The 26,978-nt window shown below is 39.3% G+C and overlaps 1 protein-coding gene across 1 annotated transcript; it reads left to right on the top strand.

The window, feature by feature from the left end:
* Positions 1-2,094: 2,094 nt before the first annotated feature.
* On the top strand, positions 2,095-17,958 carry KLF15 (KLF transcription factor 15). The gene is made up of 3 exons (XM_075183653.1): positions 2,095-2,231; positions 8,787-9,887; positions 14,200-17,958. The coding sequence occupies exons 2-3, from the start codon at positions 8,851-8,853 to the stop codon at positions 14,366-14,368; spliced, it is 1,206 nt and encodes a 401-aa protein (XP_075039754.1). The 5' UTR covers positions 2,095-2,231; positions 8,787-8,850; the 3' UTR covers positions 14,369-17,958.
* Positions 17,959-26,978: the final 9,020 nt, after the last annotated feature.

Here is a 26,978-nt window from a genome sequence, read left to right as displayed (position 1 = left end):
TTTTATAAATATACCCATTTCCCGCAACCATCACTGTCATTAAATAATTCAGATTCACATTTAATAAATAGACCTCATTCTCCCCAAACAGCCCCACATTCAATTAACAGCTCCCAAACCACTACAGCGGTAACCCCATCTTAAATTAATAGGCCCACTATTAAATTAAATGTCCCCACCAATTAATGAAATTGCCCCATCAACCCCACAATTAAAATAGAACCCATTAGATAATTAGCCCCCAACTACACTCCAGCGTTAAATTAAATGCCTACCTCACACCCACATTATATTAAGACCCTCCCCTGGAAGAGGGGCCAGTCACCTTTTACTGCACTGTCCCCTGGTCCAGGAGCTCCCTGACAGAGGGGTACCCTGGGTACATGCCCCCTGTGCCCCATTCCTTAATCTGCCTCAGGTGTTAGGGACTTAAGGTATAGGAATACAATACCCATTTCCTAATGAAGGTGATTAAATCAGGCACAGAGTCACTCTGTCTGGCTTGTGAATACACTACTAACCCTTATCTACATTACCTACAAATGTAACTATGAGCACAATCTATGGTATCTCACTGATAGCGTGAAACATGTGTGTAACTGTAAACAGCAATGTTCTAGCAGGGAAGACTAATTACAATCTATATACTTGATTAGGCTAGGTACACACTGCAGAAAATTTCTCCCAATGTGATATCATTAAAGATTTTCCCAACGACTGAAAGTCCCGATCTGCAGCTGATTCCTGTGTACACACTATATGCAATATATAAGATTTACCTTCAGATCTGTGCTCTTCATCTGTCATAACCATCGGCTGAAATGATTGTGACTCTGTAAACTCTACGAAGATCTAGTCGTGAGTGCGTACACACGGCAGAATTGGGCCAACATTGTTCCATCGTTGAACGATATTTTATGTCCATTTAGAAAACCAAAGCAAACGGTACAATGTGCTTTGGAGCGAAAATCGTTCATCGTTGGAGCGTCCACACTAATGCGATATCGGACCTAACGGTTGTTTATCGTGTGATTGGCCCGATAATCTGACAAACCTGTGTGCACACCCAGCCTTACAACATAATGTAACCTAGAATATTCACTACACTTTGCTTCAAGCATAACACTTGCCTGGCCAGATTTGGGACAGAGGGGGGCACTACACCTAGCTAGATCTCCTGTGGTTTAGGTAAACCAGAATTAACCTTCTGTCAAACAATAGTCTGGTCTACATGACCTGATAATCTAATTATTGCTGTATGGTTTCTACAGATCTAGAATACACACTGACTTACTCCTTTGGCATAATTAAACATTAAGAAGGTGAATACCTCACCTACCCTGTAACAGATAGCATAACGCCATCTCAAATATTACTGCTGTTCAGTGCAACCCTACAACTCACCCTCCACCAAATTCAATTTTTAACATTATCAAGGCATGCTCAGCTTAGAAGAATTAGCTATAGATCTCTTGTATAGCAACAAGGTCCATCTTGGTGCATCTGTGCTCAGGGGAGGGCTGGCAAATTCTAGCCGGGAGGGGGGCCAGCAGCCTAATTATGAACATTTTAATTGCTTGTTATCAACTATTATTGCACAGCAAAAGGGTGATTTTTTTTGCTACACATTTCTTAAAAATCGAATTGATATAACAATTTATTTTGCATCCGTTACATATGCATTAAGTAAATTGCAATAATTCATCTGATTAAACCTCCTATGCGGAAGGAGATATAATAGTACACAATTTGCACCATCTGCCTCCTGCAGCCAAGGTACATATACAGAAAGCCCTGCAGTCACATCTTTTAGAGTGTTGTACAAATATAGTAATTAGTGTTGATATGTGGTGACTGCTGGAGAAGGGATCAGTGCAGATGATGCCACATCACATGCTTGGGGCATGGAGGAAGGAAACATTCCTGCAGATTTCTTGGCAGTTTGGAGGCTGCAGGGGGGTGTGAGCTGTAGAAACTCCCATTGATGACCAAGGGACTAGCCACGCCCCCCTTCAGGGCAGGAGCCAATCAGCCGACGAGATGTGGTCGAGCCTTCTCCAAGCCTTCCCTTGATCCACACACAGTCATGTGATGAGCTCTAGTACTATTGCTGCGCTACAGACTGTCAGCTTGTGTGAACGGAGCAGCTGCTGTCACTGACTCCAGGGGAACCCAGCATCCAAAACTTTCTCATTAATTCCCAGGGATCTGCTGCATTTCTGGAGTAGCAGGTAGGAATGATCAGCGCCTTCCATTGGGAAGACAATTTTTGCAGAGCAGAGCTCAGTCCTCATCCCTATAGCATATGGTGGCATGCTGATTATATGTTCAGCAATTGGGGGGGGTCTTCATTTATTTTTATTTGTTTAAATATAAGGATCCTACAAACTGTATCTCTCCAGCTGGTGTGGAACTACAAGTTCAAGCATGCTCAGAAAAAGGTGGATCTCCAGCTGTTGTGGAACTGCAAGCCCCAGCATGACCTGACATAGAGTTCAACAGCAGCTGGAGAGCAACACCTGGATATCAATTAATTACAGTTAAATAGCTGCACAAGACATGCCTGTAAATATAAAGCTGATTTTATATATATGATGCCACTGCAAGCGGATGGACACGTGTTAGTGCTATAGCTCATGTACATCTAAGGGGATGCATCAGGGATGGGGCAACATGTCTGTATCTGTGAGGGTTCTGCAGAAAGTGACTCACTACTAAACAATCAGTAGCAATGAGGAGAGTGGCAGGCAAAGCTCTCTGGGAGAAATATTCATACAAGCCTGGAGAGAAATAGGAGGCTGAAAAATGCATAAGTAGCTTCTCCCTTCTGTGAGACTTTTTTGCACAATGTGTGTTATGTATATGGGGTGGCTTAAATAATATAATGCATTTACTGGAGTAATAACATATGCATGTGTTTATAGGCTTTCTATATGTGCCACAAGCATTGCTACGATTATTAAGGATTAAATCTATCTGTTGCACTGTGTACAACTATTTATATTGAACATGTAAAGCGCTACGGAGTATGTTGGTGCTATATAAATAAATGTTACATATATACATATATATGTGTATGCTGCCCCACTCTGGACCAGTGTTGTGCATCACGGTGGCTCTATATAAATAAAGAATAATGATAATAACCGGGCAGCAGGACATACTGTAGTGATATCACAGAGACGTTTGAGCATTATAGGGTGCACGGTGGATTTGGGGGTGTAACGGGACAGTGTTTGGGACGCTGGGTCCTTGTGGAAGGACTCATATGTGATCTGTTGGCAGAGAGCTATTTCTGGGCTGTTATGGAGAGGAGAATGTTGACAGCATGAGCTGGGAGCCAGAAGGGGGGTTACTAGCGGTCATGCTCAGCACTAGGGGCCAGGGAAAGGGGAGTGGAGCACAGCGCAACTCAATAACAAGCTTTACAATGAGCCATTCACAATCCTGGCGCTTTTGTCGCTTTAAGGGATTACTTAACCCTTCTGTCACTAAAGTGTACTCTAAAATAAGAATTACAGATATATATCTCATAGTTTGTCTGATTCACAATTATAATCACAAAATTAACACATTCTGATGAGGAACAGGTTCTCTGAAGCACTGTGTTAAGACATAACATCCCGCAGATTACAATCTAAACAGTACATGAAAGATACAACAGATTACACTGACAAACATTCGTTTTCTGACCACAGGGAGCTTCTCTGCAGGAGTTTAACATTGAACTGCTCTCCCGCAAGGATGCACAGAGTGTGCACACAGAGTGACAGGGTCTGCACAGATGTCCCGCTGTATACTAATATTACAGCTGTACCAGCATGCAACAGAGGCACAGCCTAGAGATACATTCATTAAAGAAACTACTCTTTTTTTTTTTTTTTTTTTACTTAAGTTTTCTCCTGGACAAAACCATGTTACAATGCAAGGGGTGCACATTAGTTTATTATTTTGCTCGCAAGGAAAATAATGGCTTTTTTTTCCCTAGATCAACTTTAAATTTCAGTGTACAAATAAGCTATTATGTATTTGTGTGCTACATGAAATAAAACAGCCGGTGTATATCTTATGTGCAAACTAATAAATTAATTTGCACCCCTTGCATTGTGCCATGGTTTTGCCCAGAAAACTTAAGTAAGAAAACTTGCTCAATTTCTTGCCTAAATTCCTTAATGAATCACTGTGTCAACCAAACCCCTCAAATTCTTCCAAATGACCAAAGAGATAGACTTTGACCCATATTCTCTATCATGTAACTTTAGGACTTGCTTAGTTAACCTGGGCCACGATGGCTGGCATTGCATGGCATGAATTGTTCATCTTTTGGGGGGTATAATTTTGTGACGTTCATTGACCAGATGTGTACAAAGCAAATGGATCACATCACAATAAATGAATACAATACATATTATCTATATATTACATTGTGGAGATTAGGATGCCTGGGAAACTTGTAGCTATATGTATTGAATTGAGTTGTATAGACATTGAATTTACATTAACTCCTTGTATCTAAGGCCGGACTAAGGAACAAAACAGCAGGGCATTCAATGCATGCAAGCTCACATTCTTTATATTGGCACTACTGCCAACCCGATGCCATACGACAGGTCATACATAGCCTAGTGGCCACAAAATGCTACGGTTTCATTAAACTAAGCTCATTTTTATCACAACACTGGAGCCCTAACCAGAATAATACTCTTGAACAGACCATCCCTTTAGGAAAATGCTACAGTTAGCATATTAACAGTCCGTGTGAAGTTTTAACCTATAAGGTTAATTCACACATACATGTAAATCAAGTTTGGGCAGACTGTTGTTTCTAAACTTTTTTTTGAAACCCCACAATTCCGACCTCCCCAAAATTCAGTTGTCTCCGAGACATTCTGGGAAAGTAGACAAGTATGGGATATAGAAAAACAATATTATATAGTGTCTACATATCCTATACATTATTTTACACATTAATGGCATCCCGTACACAGCTGTTTTTTTTTAGTGTCATCTCCATTAGGATTAAGTGCGGAATTCAAGATGAAACGATTTTCTGTCTCCTGGTGGGGAGTTTCTGCCAAAAAGAAAAATTTTAATTGCTACCAGCATTCAAGAGAAGAAAAAAACCAACAAACCAACAAACATTTGGGATGATTTAAAATAGAGAATTGCTGTTTTACATCTGTGTATGTGCTGTTCCTGTTTTGTCGTTGGCTGTGCTGTGTTTTTGTCATATCTTATCTATAATCCCATTTCCAGAGAGTCAGCTGACACACTTATTGAGCAGGTCGGGTCTTATTGTACATAGTGTACTGAAAATACTTTTGTTGTGTGTCTTAGTTATAAAGTACAGAAAGAAACGACTGCGTTTAACTATCTGTGTACCGGTGCATATCTCCCTTTGCACTTACAGTCATTTTGGTGTTTTCCTAGGAAAAAGTCATTTATTTACAGGGTGCAGCCAGTAGCAACTCAAGCATCACCTGTGTCCTCACTGCTTCCTCCAAGATCAGAAATGATAGTGGGGAAAACTGAATTGGGTCAATTCTATATTCCAAGGTTGCACTGAACAGTAGATTCACAGTATAGATATTCAGGGTGATCTTTCCTTCAGTGTTTGACACCCTCACCACTCAATTTATGATCATTATCTGATAAAGTAATGGGAGGGGTTTATCTATTTACTACATAGTAAGGAGGGGAGGAGAGCAGAACTGAAACCAGTAGTTTGTTGGTGCTTTATAAATAAAGATAATAATATTATTCCAGAATGTGACATTGGAGAATTCTCTTATGATTTAGAGGGAACATTGCATTAAGTTTGCAAGACTCTTCCAGATCAGTTCTTTTCTAACACTAATCAGTTCCAGATCATTATCAAGGAATAGTGTTTCCTAAGCTTTTGCAAAAATAAATATATATTTCTCTTGCCAGGGGATGGGGCCATACATTTGTCATATTACACAAGAGACCCAGATTGGCTGAGAAACAATCACATGTCACTGTGCTCATAGTGCCAGGACCCTGATTAATATGTAACTATTCAAAGTCACTGATAAGATTTTAACAGTCTTTCCACTCCAGTTAAACAAGAATCTAAATGCAGAAGCAAACACAGGCAGAACAGAAGAGGCTGTGCACTTTCTCAGCTGATTAGTTCATGTTTGTCAAGTTTAAAGATTGGAAGATATGCCCTGCTCGTAAGAAATGAACAGAACAGGTGTAGTCCTTACCAGCCCCCAAATACTATTACACGAAGCCCATGTAAATCACATCCAGTTGTAAGTTAACATAATAGAACAAAGTAAGGTAACTCTTGCAAGTTGTTGTTTTTTTGGGTGGGAAATTATTGTCTCTCAACTGATAACAAGTTGGTTTGCAAATTATATATTATACTATCATCATTTGCTTAACCTATCTACTTGTGAGTTTGAGATTTAGACAAGATAGCTGTCTGAGCTCTAACATCACCCCTCCCCCCTTGTCTATTCACTATAATAGAACTTTGCAGACAGACAGGGAAACTGTTACATTTCTGTAACAATGTTGCAGCTCTCTGCAAAACCATTAACTCTTAAAGCTGCAGAAACGCTGCTGAGTTTAAGGCTTAGATTTTCTAAACTGCAGGTTTGGAAAAGTGGAGATGTTGCCTATAGCAACCAATCAGATTCTAGCTTTCATTTATTTAGTACATTCTACAAAATGACAGCTAGAATCTGATTGGTTGCTATAGGCAACATCTCCACTTTTCCAAACCCGCAGTTTAGTAAATATACCCCTAAATCTTGTTTCCAACCGTATATATTCAACTGGAAGCCTATATGCAAAAGCAAAGAAAGAAATGCTATACAATTTAAAAAAAAACCACTAATTTAACCTGTGGTGCTTCAGCTGTGGTGGAACTACAAGTCCCAGCCTATCTCACCAGCTTGTGGCTGAGACAGGGCATCCTGGAAAGCCAGAGGATGCCAAATGCTGCTTTGTTCTATGGGAATATTGTTTTTGAAAGCCCGATAAAGAGGCTGTGTAGATTTTCAAGGAAGATAGGAGACGCGTTTCGCCAATGAGCCACTATACATACTTAATGTAATAAGAAGAGACCTTTCACTGCTCCTTACACATAGTGAGCAATGAAACTCAAGCATGGGAGACTGACATCATTAATGAGACATTCATTATAATATATTAGTTGGTCCAATAGGCAAAAGCATCTTGTAACATGTACAGTTATATAAATGTAAAAACAATCTCTTACCCTGACATTGTATATACACTTGTTTTTATTTAACTTCCATCAATGTCCTTTGTTAATAGCCCTTTTAGGCTCCAAACAGTATCTTCCAATAGGATCAATGACTGGAAGTGTGATCGATATCAGTTTTTCAAAGGCACATGGGGTCAACCAAAGCTTTCATATATAAATAATTTACAGGCTCCCAGTGTACAGTACGCCCACACAGTGTCTGTACAGTTATTTGTGCCACAAACCTTAAAATGCTTATGCAAGTGATAATTCCATCAATGCGTAGGCAGCCAGCAAATGCTTAATGCTAAATAATGGTTTATATAAACTGTCTGGGACCTGTATTCCTAAATTAGGATTTGGGGAATTTTTTTTTTCCAAATTTCATCATTTTATAACCAAATTCATAAATACTGGAAAAACATTTGTCTTTTCCCCCTCAAATTTAGCATAAAAATCATTTGACATTAATATGATAAAAAACTAACAATGTATTTGCAAATTCTGACATTAAATCTGGAAGGAAACTTTGGCCACTGACAGGTGAATAAATGGTTTTAAGTATTTGACAAAGGGCTGTAAAGGGGTTTTCATTTAAAACCTTGTAAATCTGTCCCGTTATATGTCTAAATTATAAGGAAAATATGTCTATCCCATATAATTTGTTGTCAATACTATGTCAGGATATCACCAATGGTGAGACGTGGTAGATACACATTGTAATATGTTTCTGGTACATGTGGAATAACTAGGAACAAGTTGACTTAACCCCTGGAAGCACAGGGGTTAAGACAGCACATAACCTACCATTGACTATTCATTTTAAAGATCTCGTACAGAGCTACAGTGTAGCATGAGGAAAGGAGCCGTGTGCTGGAGGGAACATGACTGGGGTTTTCATACATGCACAGTCAGAGCCTCATATGATGGGGGGATGACTGTTACCCTTGTAATATACTAGCATTTTCTTAGAAAGGTCTCTTTATCCTGCTCCCCTCTGGAGCCAGCAATCTCGCCCTCTGTGCGGAACTGATAGCCAGATCCAACAGTCTTCGAATGTCCTTGCATTAAAGCATCTCATTAACGGCACATTCCGACTTCAATTGACCGTTTCGGTGCCAAGTGAGAGACGATACAACGCGTACTCAGAGTGGCTTTGGATGATACATAGAACAAAGTTAACTAGTAGCTAAGTGATTGAAGGCAATAGCAGTTTATCCACCCCCTATAAATTGCCTTGTTTTTGGGTAGAGGGAGAGTTGAGATAAGAGAATTGAGAATGAAAGAACTGAGATAAGATGAGGTATAGTAGAAATAGTGTAGAATGAAGACTTGTGTGTATGTCTTTTTATACGGTGCTAAATATCAATATTTAGATAACTTCGCCAATCTTGAATCTTCAGCCTATGATGGTTGACACATGGTACGGAAAATGTCTATGTACCTCTTCACCAATACCTGCTGTCCTGTGGCCTGGAGGCTTGGTTAGGTTAGCTTTGACTTGACGAAACCATAATTAATTAATGTATTTCTTCTTTGCTTGCAGAGCCCCTTGTGTGAAGGCTATTGTTTCTTATGCTGCTGGGATCTTCTCAGGAGCTAACCCAGGAATGGTGGATCATTTGCTACTTACAGATGAATGCTTCTTGAGCATTCAGTCTGCCATTGATTATTCAGGTGAGATGCTGGTGCGGGAAAGGAGCTATCAGATGTTGCCTTCGCCAACTTCGGAGGATGACAGTGACTCTTCCAGTTTCCGTTCCTGTTCCAGTCCTGATTCCCAAGTACTAAGCTCCAGCTATGGCAGTACGTGTAGTGCGGAGAGTCAGGACAATATTCTAGACTTCCTTTTGTCCCAGACATCATTGGGCAACACCACCACCGTATCTTGGTGGGACAAAAGAAAGCAACAGCCGATGGTCAAAGAGGAGTTCTTCAAAGTCCCTGAGTTTGGCGTGGACTTGGAGGAGACTTCCTTCTTTCATCCCACCTTGGACGAAATCGAGGAGTTTCTTGAGGAAAACATGAAAACCGACATAAAAGCTGAACCCCAACATGAAGCCAAGGAACTAAGGAGCTGTGGTCATCTACTTTCCGAGCAATTCAAACAAGCCCCAGTGGCCAACAACATAAAAGTGGATACAAACGAACAGTCAAACAGTTCATTGCACGGAGAATCCGGCAGCGAAAGTCCAAACTCTCTTTCCGTTGAGGGTGGAATACCTGTTATACTTCAGATCCAGCCCTTAGAGATCAAACAGGAGTCTAACGCCAGCCCGGCCTCACAGTCACAGTTTCCAGATAACATTAAAGTGGCGCAACTTCTGGTCAATATCCAAGGCCAGACCTTCGCGCTGGTCCCACAACTGGTCCAGTCGTCAAACATGTCCTCCAAGTTTGTCCGCATAGCCCCAGTGCCCATCGCTGCTAAACCTATTGGACCTGGAGGCGGAATTCAAGGACAATCTGGAATTATGGTGGGCCAAAAGTTCCAAAAAAACCCAGCTACAGAACTCATAAAAATGCACAAATGTACTTTCCCCGGATGCACCAAAATGTACACCAAGAGTAGCCATCTGAAGGCTCACCTGCGTAGACACACGGGGGAGAAGCCGTTTGCTTGCACGTGGCCAGGATGCGGATGGAGGTCAGTACTCATGATTTTCTTTTGTGTGTAGCGTATCCAGTTATGCAACTTTTACCGTGTCTAATATGCAATTATTTGAAGTGCAGGAGTAAATTTTGACAATTAATGGCACATACTATATTGTGACAGTATTGCTTGCTGTGAGTATACATCATAATTAAGATCAGCCATTTCCTCTTATTTAACGCTGCAATTAGCGCTGTACCTCAGAGGAGGCCTGCAGCCCAATACAATGGCTGCTTCCTGCAGCCTCATTTCATTGACTTCAGAAGAACTCTATGCAAATAAAAAACATAATTCATCACAGTTGTGTGGGCCTATATTATTCCTCTGTGCTTAAATTAGGGAATATGATATCGCCACTATCATTTCTATTCACACACAATGCCTCAGACAGCTCCCACTCTAAATAAGGTAAAATATTAGGAAGTGTTAGAGATTTCAACTTAAGCTAGCCAAACGCACGTCAGTGTATTTTGTTTTTGAATGAACAATTGCACTTCTGTACAATCACGTAAATAATCAATTAAGTTACGATCAATTTTTAATGAAATCATTTTTTAATCAGGTCTTGTGTCAAAAAAACAACAAGTGATTGCAAAACGTACAGTTTTCACATGACAGGGCAGTTAAACCTTTTTATTGCATGCACAATATAGAACGATTGAGGGATCGTTAGAATCATATTGTACAATTACAATACGCACAATGCATCCAGCTTCAATCCAATCCTCTTGGGTAAAAAACCGCTGTCAAATCTTGGATTGGATTATGAATCAATTTAGCTACATGTATTTGATTGCATTGGAGAGTTTGTCTTTCACATTCTTTAACAATGCAATAAAAAATGATTGGATTGAATAATTGGATTGTAATGTGCGTGACTAGTTTTACATCTGTGGTGTAGGGAGTGTGCAATCTATATATGTGGGTAGAACTCTTTACACAATCACATGTTCTGTAATGTTACCGTAAATAAATAATGTTCTACAGAAATCAGATATTTGCACTGGGCGTGTTACCCTGTTTCAGTAAATCCTGTGTCAGTAAATCCCGTGTTTGTAACCTGTAGTAAACTTTGTTTGTTGTCTATTATGATGGGCCAACCACACCTGCTTCTTCGTGTATCTCTACAACCTGTTTTAACTTGTGTGACCTGTCCTGTGAACAGTTTGTACCTGTGACTAATCCTAACTTTAACCTCTAAATCGACAGCGGGTCTCTCCAGTAAGTTCCAAAGCCATCTCTGAAGCAGAGAGAGCTGTAGTGGAGATGTGAGGTTTGGTTTTCATCCCTAACATGACCACACCAGTCTCTCACCAAAAATAGGAACTGTGTGATATGTAACATGAGTACGAGGACTGCGTGGATCCTACTGTAGAGACAGGGGTGGAATAGAATAAATTTCCATGTGCTATTTGTACTGTACAGCTCTCTCCTGACCGGTTTGTTGCTTGGTTAATCCGCAAGGTCAGCCGGAACAGCAAAGTCAATCTAAGTTGCAGTCTTGTGATCTAGGGCCTTTATTTTCCGGGGTGTTTTTCATTTCTGTGCCCTTTATATTATAATTAAATAAAATTTACGCAGCAGGGATTCAGGAATAGAGAAGGAGGTTATGGGACCTCGGGGGTGTAGGGGGCTCGGAGGTTGGGGGGCAGTATTGTTGGCCTCCCTCATGACTGGGCCCCTTAAAGGCCACACCTCCCGCACCCATTTCCTCCAGGGAATGGTTCAATTCCTATGAACCCCTAAAATGTCTGGATGTAGCTTTATGCCAGGCTGACTTGGGGTGATCCACTTTCAAGTCACCTGTGGTCAGGCAGGGATTTAAAGTCAAAGCTGTCCGTCAGAGTGTGGGCTTTTGCATTTTTACCCTTACCCCTGCTGTCTGCATAAGCCCCTGCCCCTTGGACACGTCACGATTCCTGGCAGAGCTTCTCGTCCGCAATCTCCACCGTATGCAATCTGTATAAACTAAATTAAGCTTTCCATTAGTAATGATTCTGTTTGCATGAGTCTTCCAACACCCTGAGCTACATTATAACATTATAATAGTATAGTCCTCCTCTGGCCTAGGTTTGGCCTTTTTCACCAATATGAAACTTTCTGGAGAGATTTCTTTCCTATTGTAAATACATTTCCGCCCCTGTTATATCTATTCCGTGATTGCTATATCTCTGGTACCATTAGATATTCTACCTGCTAGCGGATCTTACTGTGGCAGGGTTTGAGCTACACATGATCAGCAGTTCAGAGACGATTAACAGCCTCCCCCTTTCTCCTTTACTGTAACATATTTCCATGATAAATTCGCTATTTCATAACCAGAAGTTTGTGCTGAGCGTATAATACTGATTTTGACTCCGTGCCCATCTCCTGTTTCGTGGGGGTCAGGGATGAAGCAGCTGCTGTAGGAAGATCACATTTTTTACACTGAATAAGATAATTCTGTGTATATAATGTAACAGTTCTTTGAAGTTCCCACACATGGGCGTAACAATCACACTTTCAGTTCTCAATTGGGGATTGTAACTTCAGATTACTTGGGTGTACATCCTGTTCTGAAACTTGTATTATATACATTTTTTTTTTTTTTCTTTTAAGCTTCCATTTGTGCTTTTTACCGCTGTGTTGATATCATAAGACGGGTGTGTTTTAACTTGTCCTGTCATACAACGCAAAGCTGCTCTCTGGCTTCAGTGCATCTAATACAGAGGGGGTAGCAAGACAGTGACAATAAATAGCTAAATCTGATGATAAAACAAGGTGGCTGAAAAGCACAGAGGGAAGCTAAAAATGTAGAGCAGCGTGTTAAAAGTCGCAGGAGGGTACCTAGGAGTTAATAAGTTAAAGCTATTTGAAGGTGGAACAACCCCTTTTAATTGTCTTTGCTTCAGTTGTGTGCCTGTGTGTTTGTGTTGTGCACTTAAATGACCATGAAGCTAAAATGCGCTGTTCAGTGCTACCCTCACTTTGCAGCTCTGTTAGAAAGTAATATATACCCCGCACTCTATAACTGACAGCTGAAGTTCCTTCCAAGTCTGTAGCAACGTCTACTGCTGGGATCTGATGCAGGTGAAACACCTGAGACTGCAATGATTCGAGCTGTGTGTGAATTAACCAATCCACACAGCACATTTCTGTCGGGCAGGTCTGTCAAGCTGTCAGTCAGTCTGTGCCTGCACTAGAGAGCTCAAATTCCAGTTAAAAATTTGATTGAACTGCCGCTGTACTACAAACTCAAACTTTTGATCGTACCAATCTTGAAAATATTTTTAACTGTTTTTTTGTGGTTTGTGTTGTGTATCGATTTTTGTTTCGGTTTAGTGTGTTTCATGACTGCAAATCTGTTCACTGGAATTTAAAGTTTGAACTGAAAGTTCGCGTTTGAAGTTTGTCTTCGTAGCTGTCAGATACAATATTGCTTTTTCTGCCTGTTTGAACATAAAAGGCTGCGTTTTCTAGTTTCTTCAACATAATTTACTGTGTTACAATCAGTTCAAATTCACTGTTTGCATAGGATATCAATAGAAATACTATACATTGTCGTCATTTAAGCTGATTAATGCTTGAAAATATTTGAATTTACCTATTTTTTTTAGGTTTAACAGTAGATAAAATAAATATCCTAATATATTCAAATTAACTCCATGCAGATGAGTGAAGGAGGGCAGGTTAAACATTTTTATTTAAGTATAAACTCTCCAGTTATTTCATGTATACTATTCAGTTTAGTAATACACATTCTTGGTCTATATTTATGTCAAATGGAATCTTTACCCGCTCTTTAAAAAATCAAGCAAATAGCAAAAACCTAAATAAAAAAAAGAGAATAGATTTAAAGACGTTGAATTAACTATACAAGATAAGAACACACATTACAACATAAAACTGTAGCATTGCTCAGAGGGTTGGCCAAGAGGAGTGAATTGGCTGCTAAGTATGACAAAGTGCATCCAGTTTCTTAGGAAGTCATCAATGTATCTGATTTGTATCTTTAAGCTCTATGCAGATGATTGTAGAAGATAGGAAAGCAATGTATATATACAGTATATGACAGATGAAAGATTTTTGAGTTGAAAGTTTGCAAACAGTTCTTGCAAAACAGCTGTCAGTAAACTCCATTTTCACAAAGTTGCTTCTGACAATTGGCAGACAACTCTTTTCTGCCTTATGGTGTGCATAGATTATGTAGTGTGTGGACAGCTTCGTCAAACCTCACTATGAATGTACAGATATTGCAATATAATAGGTGGGTGAACTCTGTGACCAGCAAATCCTATAACATATTGTTTTTCTCTCCTTTCTGTAGGTTCTCCCGGTCCGATGAGCTATCTCGACACCGCCGATCGCACTCTGGGGTGAAGCCATACCAGTGCGCTGTGTGCGAAAAGAAATTTGCTCGCAGCGACCACCTCTCCAAACACATCAAAGTCCACCGTTTTCCTCGGAGCAGTCGCTCCACGCGGTTATCAAACTGAACCCCCCCCCCTTTAACTTTAGTGACCTGCTGAGCATCTCTGAAGCCCCAAAGCACTTTGTCCGTCTTCCTGTCCTAACTTAGTGGTGTGGAAAACATCCTGGGTTTAAATGGACCTCGGTACTCTGCTGGTATTTAACACGCGAGTACATGACGCATCTGTGTCTAGAAGAACGAGGAACTGGGCGCTCGTCACATGTTGTCCTCTGTGGCAGTGAAGGGTTAATGAGGGTGGGAGATCAACGTAATCAATTTAATTCCATTATGGTATGCTACGAAAGCTTTCCATCCTACCTTTGAAGTTGTTGTTACTTTGAATGGGGCATTGACCGTTTAGAAGGATCGTGCTGAACACTGCCATTGAAAGTTTGTCATTGTTAGGGAGGTTTTTATGTCATTTTAACATCTTTTTGTATCTCAGGAACTTTCTATGTTTCATCTGTCAGGCTTGGTTAACCTATGCCCCATCGAGCTGTCATGAATGTTTAACTCCGAGTGCGGCTTGCTATGGAGTTCCGCTAGAGAGTGTCTGCAGGCAATAGACCGAAGGTTTAGCAAATAGTGCCTAAACCTCCAAAGACAGAATGGCGGTGAGGGTTCGAATTGCAATATGTCCTTTAACTGGAACATCCACTTAGGAGTCTTTCAACTTTGTCCGAGGAGCATAGGATCACATAAGGATAATTATGGGTTAGTGAGCTGGTTGTCATCGCTGAGTGTATTTTCTTTCCTTAAAAAATATATACTGTAAGAGAAGCCATTTGTACTGTAGACATACATCAGGACATATTAGATCAACCCACCCATACAATGCCCCGATTCCCCCAACCATGCTCCATTTCACGTCCATTTTGTCGGAGACCATGACTTTTCTCGCCTGTTCTGGCTGCCTGCAAATTGGGACTGTGCCAAGAAATTCGGCTAGGTTCTCTGTGATGTTAAAGTTGGAGTATCATGGCAATATAAGATGGGCTGGGACTGGGTGCAAAATTAGGTTGGGCCTCTAGTGACGGCTCTGCCTAATACATACCTCCAAACAGTCCCCATTTAGGCAGAAAAGAACGTAGCCTTGCTGTAATGTGGTGCATGGATTGGGCGGATCTGGGCTTGCTGTGAGTGGATCTAATTATGGTTTAGGTGGATCTGCCCATGCTTTGGGTGGACCATGGGAAGAAATTAATTTGGTCCCGATTTTTGCTTTTTAACACATTGGGAAAAGTGTCTTGGACCTAGGTGTGCCTGATGTCCCAGTGATTCTTTCACACCACCAACCAAGCCTTACTAAGTAAGTAGTATAGTTACTAAATAACGTAGTACAGTTACTAAATAACGTAGTACAGACTATGCTAAGGAAATGTAATGAATGATTGGTTGCTATGGGTGACAGTACATTTGTGACGTTTACATCATGCTATTACAGTGTTAATATCGATAAGCCCTACACTGGCAGTGTTCATGACCTACAAGTTTCTGAATTACCGGTAACCCCCCCTCAAATAAGTAGGGGAAAAAAATCATCAAATTCTTGTTTTATATCACCTGTTGTCAACGTATTTATCACTGCTCAATTTCTGAATGCGGAAATCCCTTTGAAACAAACCATATCAGTATTTATTAGTCCGAAGAAGAAATGAGTTTTAAAGATACAATGTAGAAATATTTATACCGTACCAATGTGCCCCCCCCCTCCTCTTCATAGCGGTTTATTTACGTTTTCTGTGAATTTTGTGCATGTACAATGTAACCTATCTCACTAATCATCTGCTGTAAGACCCCTAGCCTCGTGTGACCTTCTTTACGGGACGTCATAAACTATCCTCCCTAAAACCTCTGATGAGGTGGTCGGCCATTTTGAAAGCAGAGACTTCTTTTCTCTTGTTAGGCATCGGGGTAACAAGAAAAAAGTGAACTCCATCGTGGGCAATTTGCTGTCATTATCTCATATGCTGGAAATATATACTCTGTTGTGAAGCAAGTGTGAACTCGAAGCCTCTCTGACCATTTTTATCTGGTGTAGAGCACTTGATTCCTTCATTTTTCTAAAAAAAATATATATATTAAAAAAAAAACAATACCTAAATTCAAAATTGTGTTAATGTGAAATATAATCTTGTGACATTCACAACTAGTTATGCTATATCTTACAGCAGTATCATTTTTACACTTTTTTTTCTTAATGGACAATTAAATGCAAAAATATAAATGATCACAACTGAAGCAGGATGATTACATATACGGTTATCATTTAGACCTGTATCTGTGTTACAAAGTAAATATTAAATATCCCCCCCTCCACCCATGAAATCACAATGAATAAAAAGCAAATTATAAGCATGGTCGTTACCTAGGAGACTGCAAGTCATTACTAAGGCTTATTATATAAAAAATTACATACACATTCTTAAAACTTTTAGATATTCCTTATATCCCCCCATCATCTTTATTTTGATACAAAAGCCAATGTGCGTTATCACTATTTAGTCTGGTATATGATGCCTTCCCATTGTCCCTTTGTCTAGCTGACATATGATCAAAACACCTTCAAGAGTATCTATGTATTCATTATTTTTATCCATTTTCTGAAAACGTATTTTATTTCTGCTGCTATTCGTTGTCCGTTTTCAATCTCTCTATGAAACTATGAAGTTTTGTGATGACTTCAATTACACCTTGATTCAACTCAAAGGAAATAAGCCAAAAATATTTTTATAAACTGTTTCAAGCCATTGGTTGCTGGACACATTTGGATAGTGCTGCTTTTATTCTAGGTAGTAACTCGTTCAGGCTTCAAAGAGGGACAATGAGTTGTGCATTCCTAATAAATATAGAAAGTATTGTATAGCAAAGTATTTGTACCAAGAGGAGGAGCTGGGCTGGTCATTTTTTGAGCCTATAAAAAAAAAATTGGACCCATCACCTACACAAGTGTCAGGCCCCAATTTTATGGGATAAACTAATATTCATTTAATAATCCAACTTAAATTAATTATGAAATAGTGACACCTCTTTGTGCCTCGTGGCTCAGTGAACTACTATTTCCTAGTGGATTGTTAAGATGAATATTGTTTTAGCACAAACAATAGCTGCTTTCCCTGGGTGTAGGTGATGGGTCCATGAAAGTGACTCTTAAATCAGAACAGAATCGTTAGAATTGGGGAGCCCCAGAGCCAATGTAATCTCAGCTAGAAAATATATTGAAGACGAGTTGTCTTATATTTAGAACAGGGATGAATCAGAGCTGATTCCCTATAAAGTTCCAACTGTATCTACTATCTATACTGGCCTATGTGGTTGACAAGTTTGTTCCCATGGACGTTCTACCAGACACACCTCTGGAATTTTTTTCTCAGCCCCCCAAATATTTGTTCCTATGACCAAACCGTTTACTCCTCCTTCTCTGAATGTATGTAAATAGGGTGTATATAGAAAGTTCCATATAAAATACCTTTTAGTAATGTATCAGAAATGTATGTAAATTAAATCAAAATTAAAATATCTCTATGATACCCTGTATATATAAAAAATACTGTATTTTCTCCTACGTTCTTCATAAAGTATATTTACTTTGACAATAAATATAAAAAAATATAAGTTGGCTGCTTTGTGTTTTTATTCCGTTTTTGTTTTATGAGGATGTATAAATTGATCTTGCCTATAAAGTGACCGGACTGTACTATTACACTCTTACCAGTCACATTATTGTTTTCAAGACCACCAGTGTTTATTCAGTTAAAATCAATATTATATACTTACTGAATGCATCCTGCTGGTCTGTCCTATTTCATCTATTTTTAAAATTGATGGAGTTCAGAGACCTTTAAAATTAACAAAAACGGTGACATCCAATCAGATTCTGGCATCCTGAGAAAATGAAAAACAAACATCTGACTGGTAGTTGTGGTCAAAATCCCAATTTTCAGGTAGGTTCCACACTAATATTAGGGCAATTGGAAGGGCTATTCACTGTCCTTCGTTGTGACACAGTTTGAAGATATATAATGTCTCAAACATTCTTATAATAATGTTTCCAATATATTTATTTTGCTCATCCCTAACCAAAGCCAGGGCAAACCTCTCCATGATTGAATCCACGGATGGTTTCACAATCCTAAAACCAGAGGTAGCCACATTAGCAGCCCTAAATTTTGCAGAATATTCCGAACTGTTGATGCAATTTGCTTGACGATGATGATGACGATGATGATGACGATGATCCTTTATTTATAATGTGTCAGTTATGCAGAACTGCACATTGCGAGGATCATAATACAAATTGCATACAATAAAATGAAACAGAAGCTAAAGACGACCCTGCCCATATGAGCTTACAATCTATATGTATACGTATGGGGAATACTTGATACATTAGGTAGCGGAATAACAATGGTAGATGCTGAAAGGTGAAGTTCATGTGGTATCAATTCAGTTTAAAAAGATAGTAGTTGAAATCTCACATCCCCCCCTCAATCCTCTATTAGCCACAATAGAATTTGGCAACAATGTCGCAACTGTTTCCAAAACAGTTAACACCTAGTATCAAAGTGAATAACATTTAATCAAGTAATCAAATAAAAAAACACCGTAGATTTTTCCTAAAAACATCCAAAAAAATTTATTTTAGAATGTTTCAATATTAGTATATACTGTTGATATACTTAGCAACAACTTTCCTTTGAAGCATTACACAACTGTTTACATCTAAATATAACTTATTTGACTTATAGCTTTTGCAGCAAATAAACATTTCACACAATAACACAGAAACAATTCTTCACAATATTGTGACAGACCTGATGTTCGATATGACAAAATTACTAAAATGCATATACAAAATGTGGCTTGTACATTGCTCCAGATGATAGTACTTGAAATTTTACACCAATTTTAAACGTTCTCTGCATGAACTAAACAGATCAAAATATATCTGCCCTAATCAAACATCACCACCCATAATACTATTTAGTGTGTGTGGAGGGAAACAATGTATCGTGTGTTTGCTTCCTGTCCGGAATGTTGTCTTCCTCAATATTCCGTCTTCTCTCCGCCATGGTGAGCCTGTCATGGCGGACATACACTGCGGCAACTATATATTATAATTTGTACAGTATAAACATTTCTGCGTTACATAGTCACATGTTAAGGTTGAAAAATGTACATGTCCATTGAGTTCAACAATTCATAAATTCTAAACTCATTCTGGAAAATTATTATTACCATAGATTTGTAAGGCACCACAGCACAGGAGAGATACATGTCCCAATCATATCACTGGTCCTAGTGAAATGACAGCCTGCATTTCAAAATGGCAGCCTCCATTGTGTGTTAGCGACAGCTGCCCTTTAAATACATCATGGTTTCATTTTGTGGTACACGGAAACAAAAAAGTAAATATATCCAGGGCTATTTTAAACACCGAAACTGCCACTGTAAGCTTTAAATTGGTCAAAAGCGTCTCGTGACTGGCGCACGTTAGCGGTTTAGCACACATGATAATGACCTAGACCATTTGTACAGGCCTGTGTCCTAGAGGCTAAGTCACTGATACACATGTTATTCAGTTATGCTGTTTTCTGTCTTCTTTCAGTCAAGTCATGGTTCATCCAAACAAACAGGTGAATCTGCCCGGAGCAGACTGGCGTCAGAGCTCTGCTGTTAATCATTACATTGGCCTTTAGCTATTTATCCAACTCTTCTCTTCCAATCACACACTGATCGGCAGCTTGTTTTGTGAATTCCATTCAGGTTTTGCTTTTTGTTGATTGCTTGTTTTTATGTCCACTTTAGTATTAGTACATTATTCTCTGACTCGTGCTCGTTTGTCCTTGCTTAGTACATATTCACACAAACAAGTTCAGAATTTGGCAGAAAGTGTTGTAAATTAAATCATGACACCCTCAGAGGCTGTTAAGTATATATATGTACCCCACACTTTGATTTAAATTAATGATCAAATTATCGGTCAATAAATAGTAGTGTATAAATAACATCCAATTTATGCATTTTCTTTACATGTTTTCTCTTAAAAGCTTTTGATATATACATGTGGTATTTATTATCTATATATTATGGCACTATGCTGACCTGTCAGGAATTATCCCCACTCTGTTCAAAATAACTATGATGTATTTTTAAAGTATCAGGTATAATTCACTCCTAGAGGCCTCTGTCATGAATCATCCTCCTTCCAGGGAGAATTATTGAATTTCTCTGATGTGGACACCACTTGTGTGGAGAGCTCTGATTGGACGGCTGTGACAGCCAACCAACAAGCTGCTCTCGAGAGAGGGGTGTCAGCAGCCTTTAAATTTTAAAATTCTGTTCTCAGCCGCAGCATGAGAAGGACTCTTAACAGAGATAAAATCTCTCAAAGGGGACAGAACAAAAGACCCCAACGTTTCTCCTATTTTGGAGGAAGAATCATTGCCATTAAATAGTTAGTATCGGTTGACATCTTTTAAATGAGTTATAAATTCTTATTACCATGTCTCGCAATAAAGATCTTGATGTCAGGAAGAATAGTCTAGTAATTCCCATGAACTTTACAATGTACAATTATAAGTTTATGACAGTTTTACTTTACTTAAATGCAACATGCATTTCCTTGCCTTAAAGTTATCAAGATGCAATTGTTTAATACATTGTGTGCAAAGTTAGATATACTTGAGCACGGTGACTCAGTGGTTAGTACTTCTGCCTCACAGCACTGGGGTCATGAGTTCAATTCCCGACCTTGGCATTATCTGTGTGGAGTTTGTATGTTCTCCCCGTGTTTGCGTGGGTTTCCTCCTGGTGCTCCGGTTTCCTCCAACACTCCAAAAACATACTAGTAGATTAATTGGCTGCTATCAAATTTGCCCTTAGTCTGTGTGTGTGTGTGTGTGTGTGTGTGAAGGAATTTAGACTGTAAGCTCCAATGGGGCAGGGACTGATGTGAGTGAGTTCTCCGTACAGCGCTGCGGAATCAGTGGCGTTATATAAATAAATGGTGATGATAATGAACATGCCAGCTTTCTTTATAAGAAGAAGAAAATCAATATAATCCAATTAGCCAAAGAACCATATTGAATTTTGTGCTACATTTAAAAATGATCCATAGTAGTTCTGTTTTGGAAAAAGCAAATCAAATATCTAAATTCCTATACACAAATATGAGTCGTAACCTATTTTAAAAACTGATACCCTGGTGTTTATTTTTATATATAAACTCTTTATAAAGATGAGTCAAGATATGACAATGTAACAGTGCAAACTATCAAATAGAAAACAAATAACAGTGCAAGAAAGTTAACAGGAACAGAGGACTGTGAATGGTTTTGTGAGCAAAGAATTTAAACACATTTATCATACAGGTTAATAACAACATGCACAGAACTGAACCTTCCTTTTTTTGAGAAGAAAGGAGGACAGATTAAGACACGGTTGGTTTTGAAGCTATTGTCACAGACCACACATCTTGCCCTCTAAATATCAAGTTTGCTTTTCACATCGCTGGGTCAAGGCTTTGTGGTATATGCTGCTGAAAGCTTTAGTATTGCATTTCCTTCACTTTACCAATCTGATTCATCTACTGCCATTTTCTGAGAATTATCTGACTCAATTTAGAAGCTGTGGACAGGCAGCTGGCAGTCCGACGGGCAATGGATATCCGGTACTGCTACAGTTCACCAGATACTTAATTAACTGTTGGGTTAATCTGCATTTTCATTCTCTTTATTTGCCAATGCTGGCCAACAAGACTCAAAGTTTAAAGCACTAAGCGAAAAAGCGGAAAAATAAAAGCTCATGCAAAACTATTCTAAAAACTAAATAATATTAATGTGTAGGCTACATAAAGAACATTTTATGATCTCTCATATGTATATTCAAAAATCACTGGCAAGATGAATCTGTGAATTTTATTCCCTATACCTTAATTCTGGGTAATCCAAGGCCTCAGCTCTGCTCCATGGGGCCCCTGATCTTCTGAGCAGTGTCGGGGGCCAAATGGGGATCCCTTGCACATGTCAAAAAGCAAAATTTGAATGTGTTTCCACTCCTCTTCCCTTTCTGTTCTTGTATCCATTTCCCTGTTATTATTATTATTATTATCGTAGATTTGTAAGGCGCCACAGTGCTCCGCAACGCCGTACAGCAGGCAAAACAGTACATACATAAAACAGGTACATACAAGGTAGATAAAATAAACACAGACACGAAGACAAAGGGTATGGAGGACCCTGCTCATTGTAGAGCTTACATTCTAAGGGGAAGAGGGCACAGCTGAAACAAGAGGAGCGAGTGTGGCTCAGAGTGGAGATTGGGGCAGCTGTGAGGGTGCATTAGTATGAATAGTGTTATTGGGGATAAGGTCACCTCTAAAAATGAGATGGGTTTTCAAAGAGCATCTAAAGATTTGAAGGCTGTGGGAAAGTCTGATTGGGTGTGGTAGGGAATTCCATAAGTGGGGAGCAGCACGGGAGAAGTCTTGTAGGTGGGAGTGAGAGGTGGTTACCAGAGTCGGGACAAGGCGCAGGTCTGAGGTAGATCTAAGAGGGGGGAGGGAGAGTATTTTGATATGAGATTTGAGATGTATGCAGGGGTGGTGTTGTTGAGGGTTTGTAGGTAAGGGTGAGTAATTTAAATTTGATTCTGGAGGACACAGGGAGCCAGTGTAGGGATTTGCAAAGTGGTGCAGCAGATGTGGAGCGGTGAGAGATGAAGATCAGTCTTGCGGAAGCATTTAGGATGGATTCCTTGCTTTGTATGCCTCCAGCTCCCCCTTTTTTTTTTCTGTACCCCCCACCACCCCTGTTTTTTTAAAAACCTTAATGCAACTCTATTGATGGAAAAACAAAACAATTTGGCTATGCTCACAGAATCTCCTTTCAAATTAGATGAAAACAATATATGCCACGGAAATCTAGAGTGAAATAGTAATTTAGCAATAATTATATACTTAGAAAAACATATTCAATCACATTAGAAACTGAGAAATGATATCAGACTGCTTGTACTGGCAGTGTTTGGATTTCAATCCGATCCGTGTAGTTAATTAGGTGAAAAATACGCAGGGTGTGAGTCCTGAAGTGTTAGAACGTTTCACAGCAGAGCTTACTTAATTAAGGATACAATAAATACTTTTCGGAACATAATGGCCCCTCCGGTTTTTGTATTGATACGTATAACTGGTGTGGATCACTTAGCACTTTGAATGTGGTTACGTCTCGCTGCGCATGTGCTCCTGGAGAAAATGTCTCTGTATCCACCATGTACTTAATTCATAAATGTGAAAATGAAAACCGGTACCTGTCCAGGTTCCAATTGCCAGTAATTTAATCCTTGACACGTTTCACTGCACTTCCTCCTTCCTTTTCTATGACAGTGAAACACGTCAAGACTGACTAGTTGATAACTATTTAAAAAAAATAAACATTTCTGCATCCAAAAGATGAACACTGTGTATTGTGGATATCTTTTTTGAGCGTGCGTGTGCCCCCCTCACTCAAGTGGGGCTGCCATATAGGATCAGTGAAGACACCCACACCTAGCTGTAATAACCCCCCCCCCCATGAACAACTTATATCTGTTTCTTTCTTCAACAAGCGACAAGAACAGAAAGAACTTTATTTTAATTTTGCATAACCATTTGAGGGTCGTTTCCGCATTTTCTTGTTCTGATTCACTGTTTTATGTCTTTATTATCCCTAATGCCATTCCATTTGGCAAGTGTTCTCTTGTTATTTCTGTAGAATTCTCTGACTTGTAAATATCAGGATTTTCAGTTACATATTAACTTTTGTCTCTTTCTCCCGTCCTTCACATAGAACATATTATATATGTATCTTCCGGTCGTCACAGTAACACAAAAGGCCTTGGCAATTAGAAGTTGCTAAACTTTGGTATGTAACGGGCCCTTGAGACAAGGAGTATGTGGAAGGTCTTTGCAGCGTTTGATAGCAAAAACTATACAATTGCAGAACCAGAGTCTGCAATCACGTTTGTATTTTGCAAAAGTTGAATAACTTGCCTTCAGCTCGTTCCTGTAATACATGCACAGAAACACTGCATGCAATGGGATTAAATACTGAATAAATAACAGATAAATGCAAAGATGTGTTTGAGTACTAACAAGGAAATGAAAAAGATCTAATATCAGAGCAATGAGCAGTGTATTTTAGGGCAGCGTTGGACTTCTACATTCTTGGGTGGATTTTGTACAACTCTTGATACCTCTTTGTTCTTATTAAAATCATATTTTGCTCCACCTTTTAGGCGGCTTTAAAAATCCAATAGCATCCTCTAAAATCAGATGCGCCTTCAAATTATTATCTCTACTGGCTCATTTGTAAAAAATAAAACAATTGCAAAGATTTAAAAAATTAAAACACCATTAAATCACGCTGTCATATTATATTCTACGCCTTCAAAACTCCGCAAAGATTTACAAATGACTCGTAAGAGTATTTCAACCAACAATAGTTTACTTTTTATATCATTAGTTTCATTACTTCGATACTGTAGATTATGGAACTCATTTTGAGTTAGGAAATCCAGCTAAAGTGTGCAGCATTGTTCCTGGATGAACCATGTTGCAATGCAAGGGGTGCAAATGTAATTTTATTTTTGCAAGCAGGGAAAGTGCTACTTGGTTCTGCTTGTAGCACACAGATACTTGGCAGTGTTATGTTTATACTGTGGTTTAGAGCTGAGCTAGGACGTGCCCCCAACTCTAAATCTGTACCCTCATTTTAAATCTGCAGCCCAACATGGTTTTGCCAAGGTGCAGTTTGAACCTTCAAACTCTATAGGGCCTGGTTCAGAAAGACTTTGGGCGTATCGTATGCAAAACTCTGCGCATGGTCAACACCGGATCATACGCCAGTAAACGCAGCTCTGTTCGCTCCGTCTTCTTACGCAAAGGTCACTTATTACAGCCTATGTTTTTGGAGAGGGAACAGGACGGGAAGGGGCCTTTGACCATAGTCAATTTACAGTAAGGGCGTGCCAAACTCAAGTGCACGCAGCCACGTCTGACTCCAGCTCTGGGCATCGCCATATCTCCTGCTCCAGCTACAGAGCTAGTGTAAGTCCTGGTCAGTAGTGATGACGGCTGTGTATGCATGCTATAACATGTGTTTGCAATCAGGAGCAACTGTAAAAATGTATTTTGCGTTCAGTGGACATTAAGATCATCTTAATAAATGTATTTCAAGAAAATAAAAACTGTTTTAGTGTCTCGTGTCATAGGCAAACCAAGGGGGGGGGGGGGTTCCTAGTGCCTGGAAACCCCCTCCAAACCTGGGGCACTGTATAATTGAGGTCGCTGGACCCTGCCCCTGCTTCACACGGCTCTGCTTGAAAAGGAAGGGCTGCGTGCAGTAGTCCACGCAGCATTGCCCATGTATATTATAGGGATAGGAAGAGTTGGAGAGCAGCCAAACATTGTCTAATATTATAGCCACGCCCCCCAATGTATGCTGGTCACGCCCACTGGTGGCGTGGTGTGGAAAACCCCCCTCTACAAATCCTGCGTTTGCCCCTTTGTGTAGTAGAGCAAAACAGAACTACAAACGAATTCATCAGCGCACATATCCTCAGATCCGCTCCTTGTTGAATTCGGGAGTGCGTAGAGCCGATATAAGTGTGTTTTAAAACAAACGCAAACATTGCCCTCAGTATCTGTGCCTTAAAGTATCAGGCCCTAAGGGAGGTCCTAGATGTGAATCTCCTAAGGTAATGTGAGCAAAACATACATTTCAGCAGAAAACTCAGAAATCTTAATGAGTTCTGGCCCGGTCTGTCTCCTCGTAGAGCGATCCCTATCTTATCTATTCATTACAGCGCACACTGGCAGAACTATTGGTCCCCGGGGGCTTATACATTACTTGATTTTTTTATTTCATCACTTTTGTTTATGGAAACGTTCCCTAAAACAGATATTTATCTTGATGGAAGGTGATGGCAAATTTCAAGCCAAACGTTCAATTTACGGGATGGATTCAAACACAGATGATTTCACGATTGTGTTAACTCTTTCGCTGCCAGATATCTGCGCAGATTATTCACGTCGGGTGACCAGATGGGATTTCCAGTATGGACGGTGAGAATAACTTCTCAGTTATTTGAATTTCTATTTCCTAGTGAATTATTTATTTTGTCTCTGGGGGTGGAGGTGGGGGTGACGGGTATGTAACATGGCTCTCTGTTCTTGGCATATTGATAGTAAATATCCTAATATTTTACTGTACTTATATGGAGGTAGAAGAGCAAGTATAAGAAAAAAATAGATAGATAGATATAGATAGATAGATAGATAGATAGATAGATAGATAGATATGAGATAAATAGATAGATAGATAGATATGAGATAAATAGATAGATAGATATAGATAGATAGATAGATAGATAGATAGATAGATAGATAGATATGAGATAAATAGATAGATAGATAGATAGATATAGATAGATAGATAGATAGATAGATAGATAGATAGATAGATAGATATGAGATAAATAGATAGATAGATAGATATGAGATAAATAGATAGATATAGATAGATAGATAGATAGATAGAAATAGATAGATAGATAGATAGATATATATGAGATAAATAGATAGATAGATAGATAGA

The sequence above is a fragment of the Mixophyes fleayi genome, chromosome 8 (assembly GCF_038048845.1).
Source record: "Mixophyes fleayi isolate aMixFle1 chromosome 8, aMixFle1.hap1, whole genome shotgun sequence".
Taxonomy (NCBI): Eukaryota; Metazoa; Chordata; class Amphibia; order Anura; family Limnodynastidae; genus Mixophyes; species Mixophyes fleayi.
Note: the sequence above shows the minus strand (reverse complement) of the source record. Positions and strands in the feature narration are given on the sequence as shown.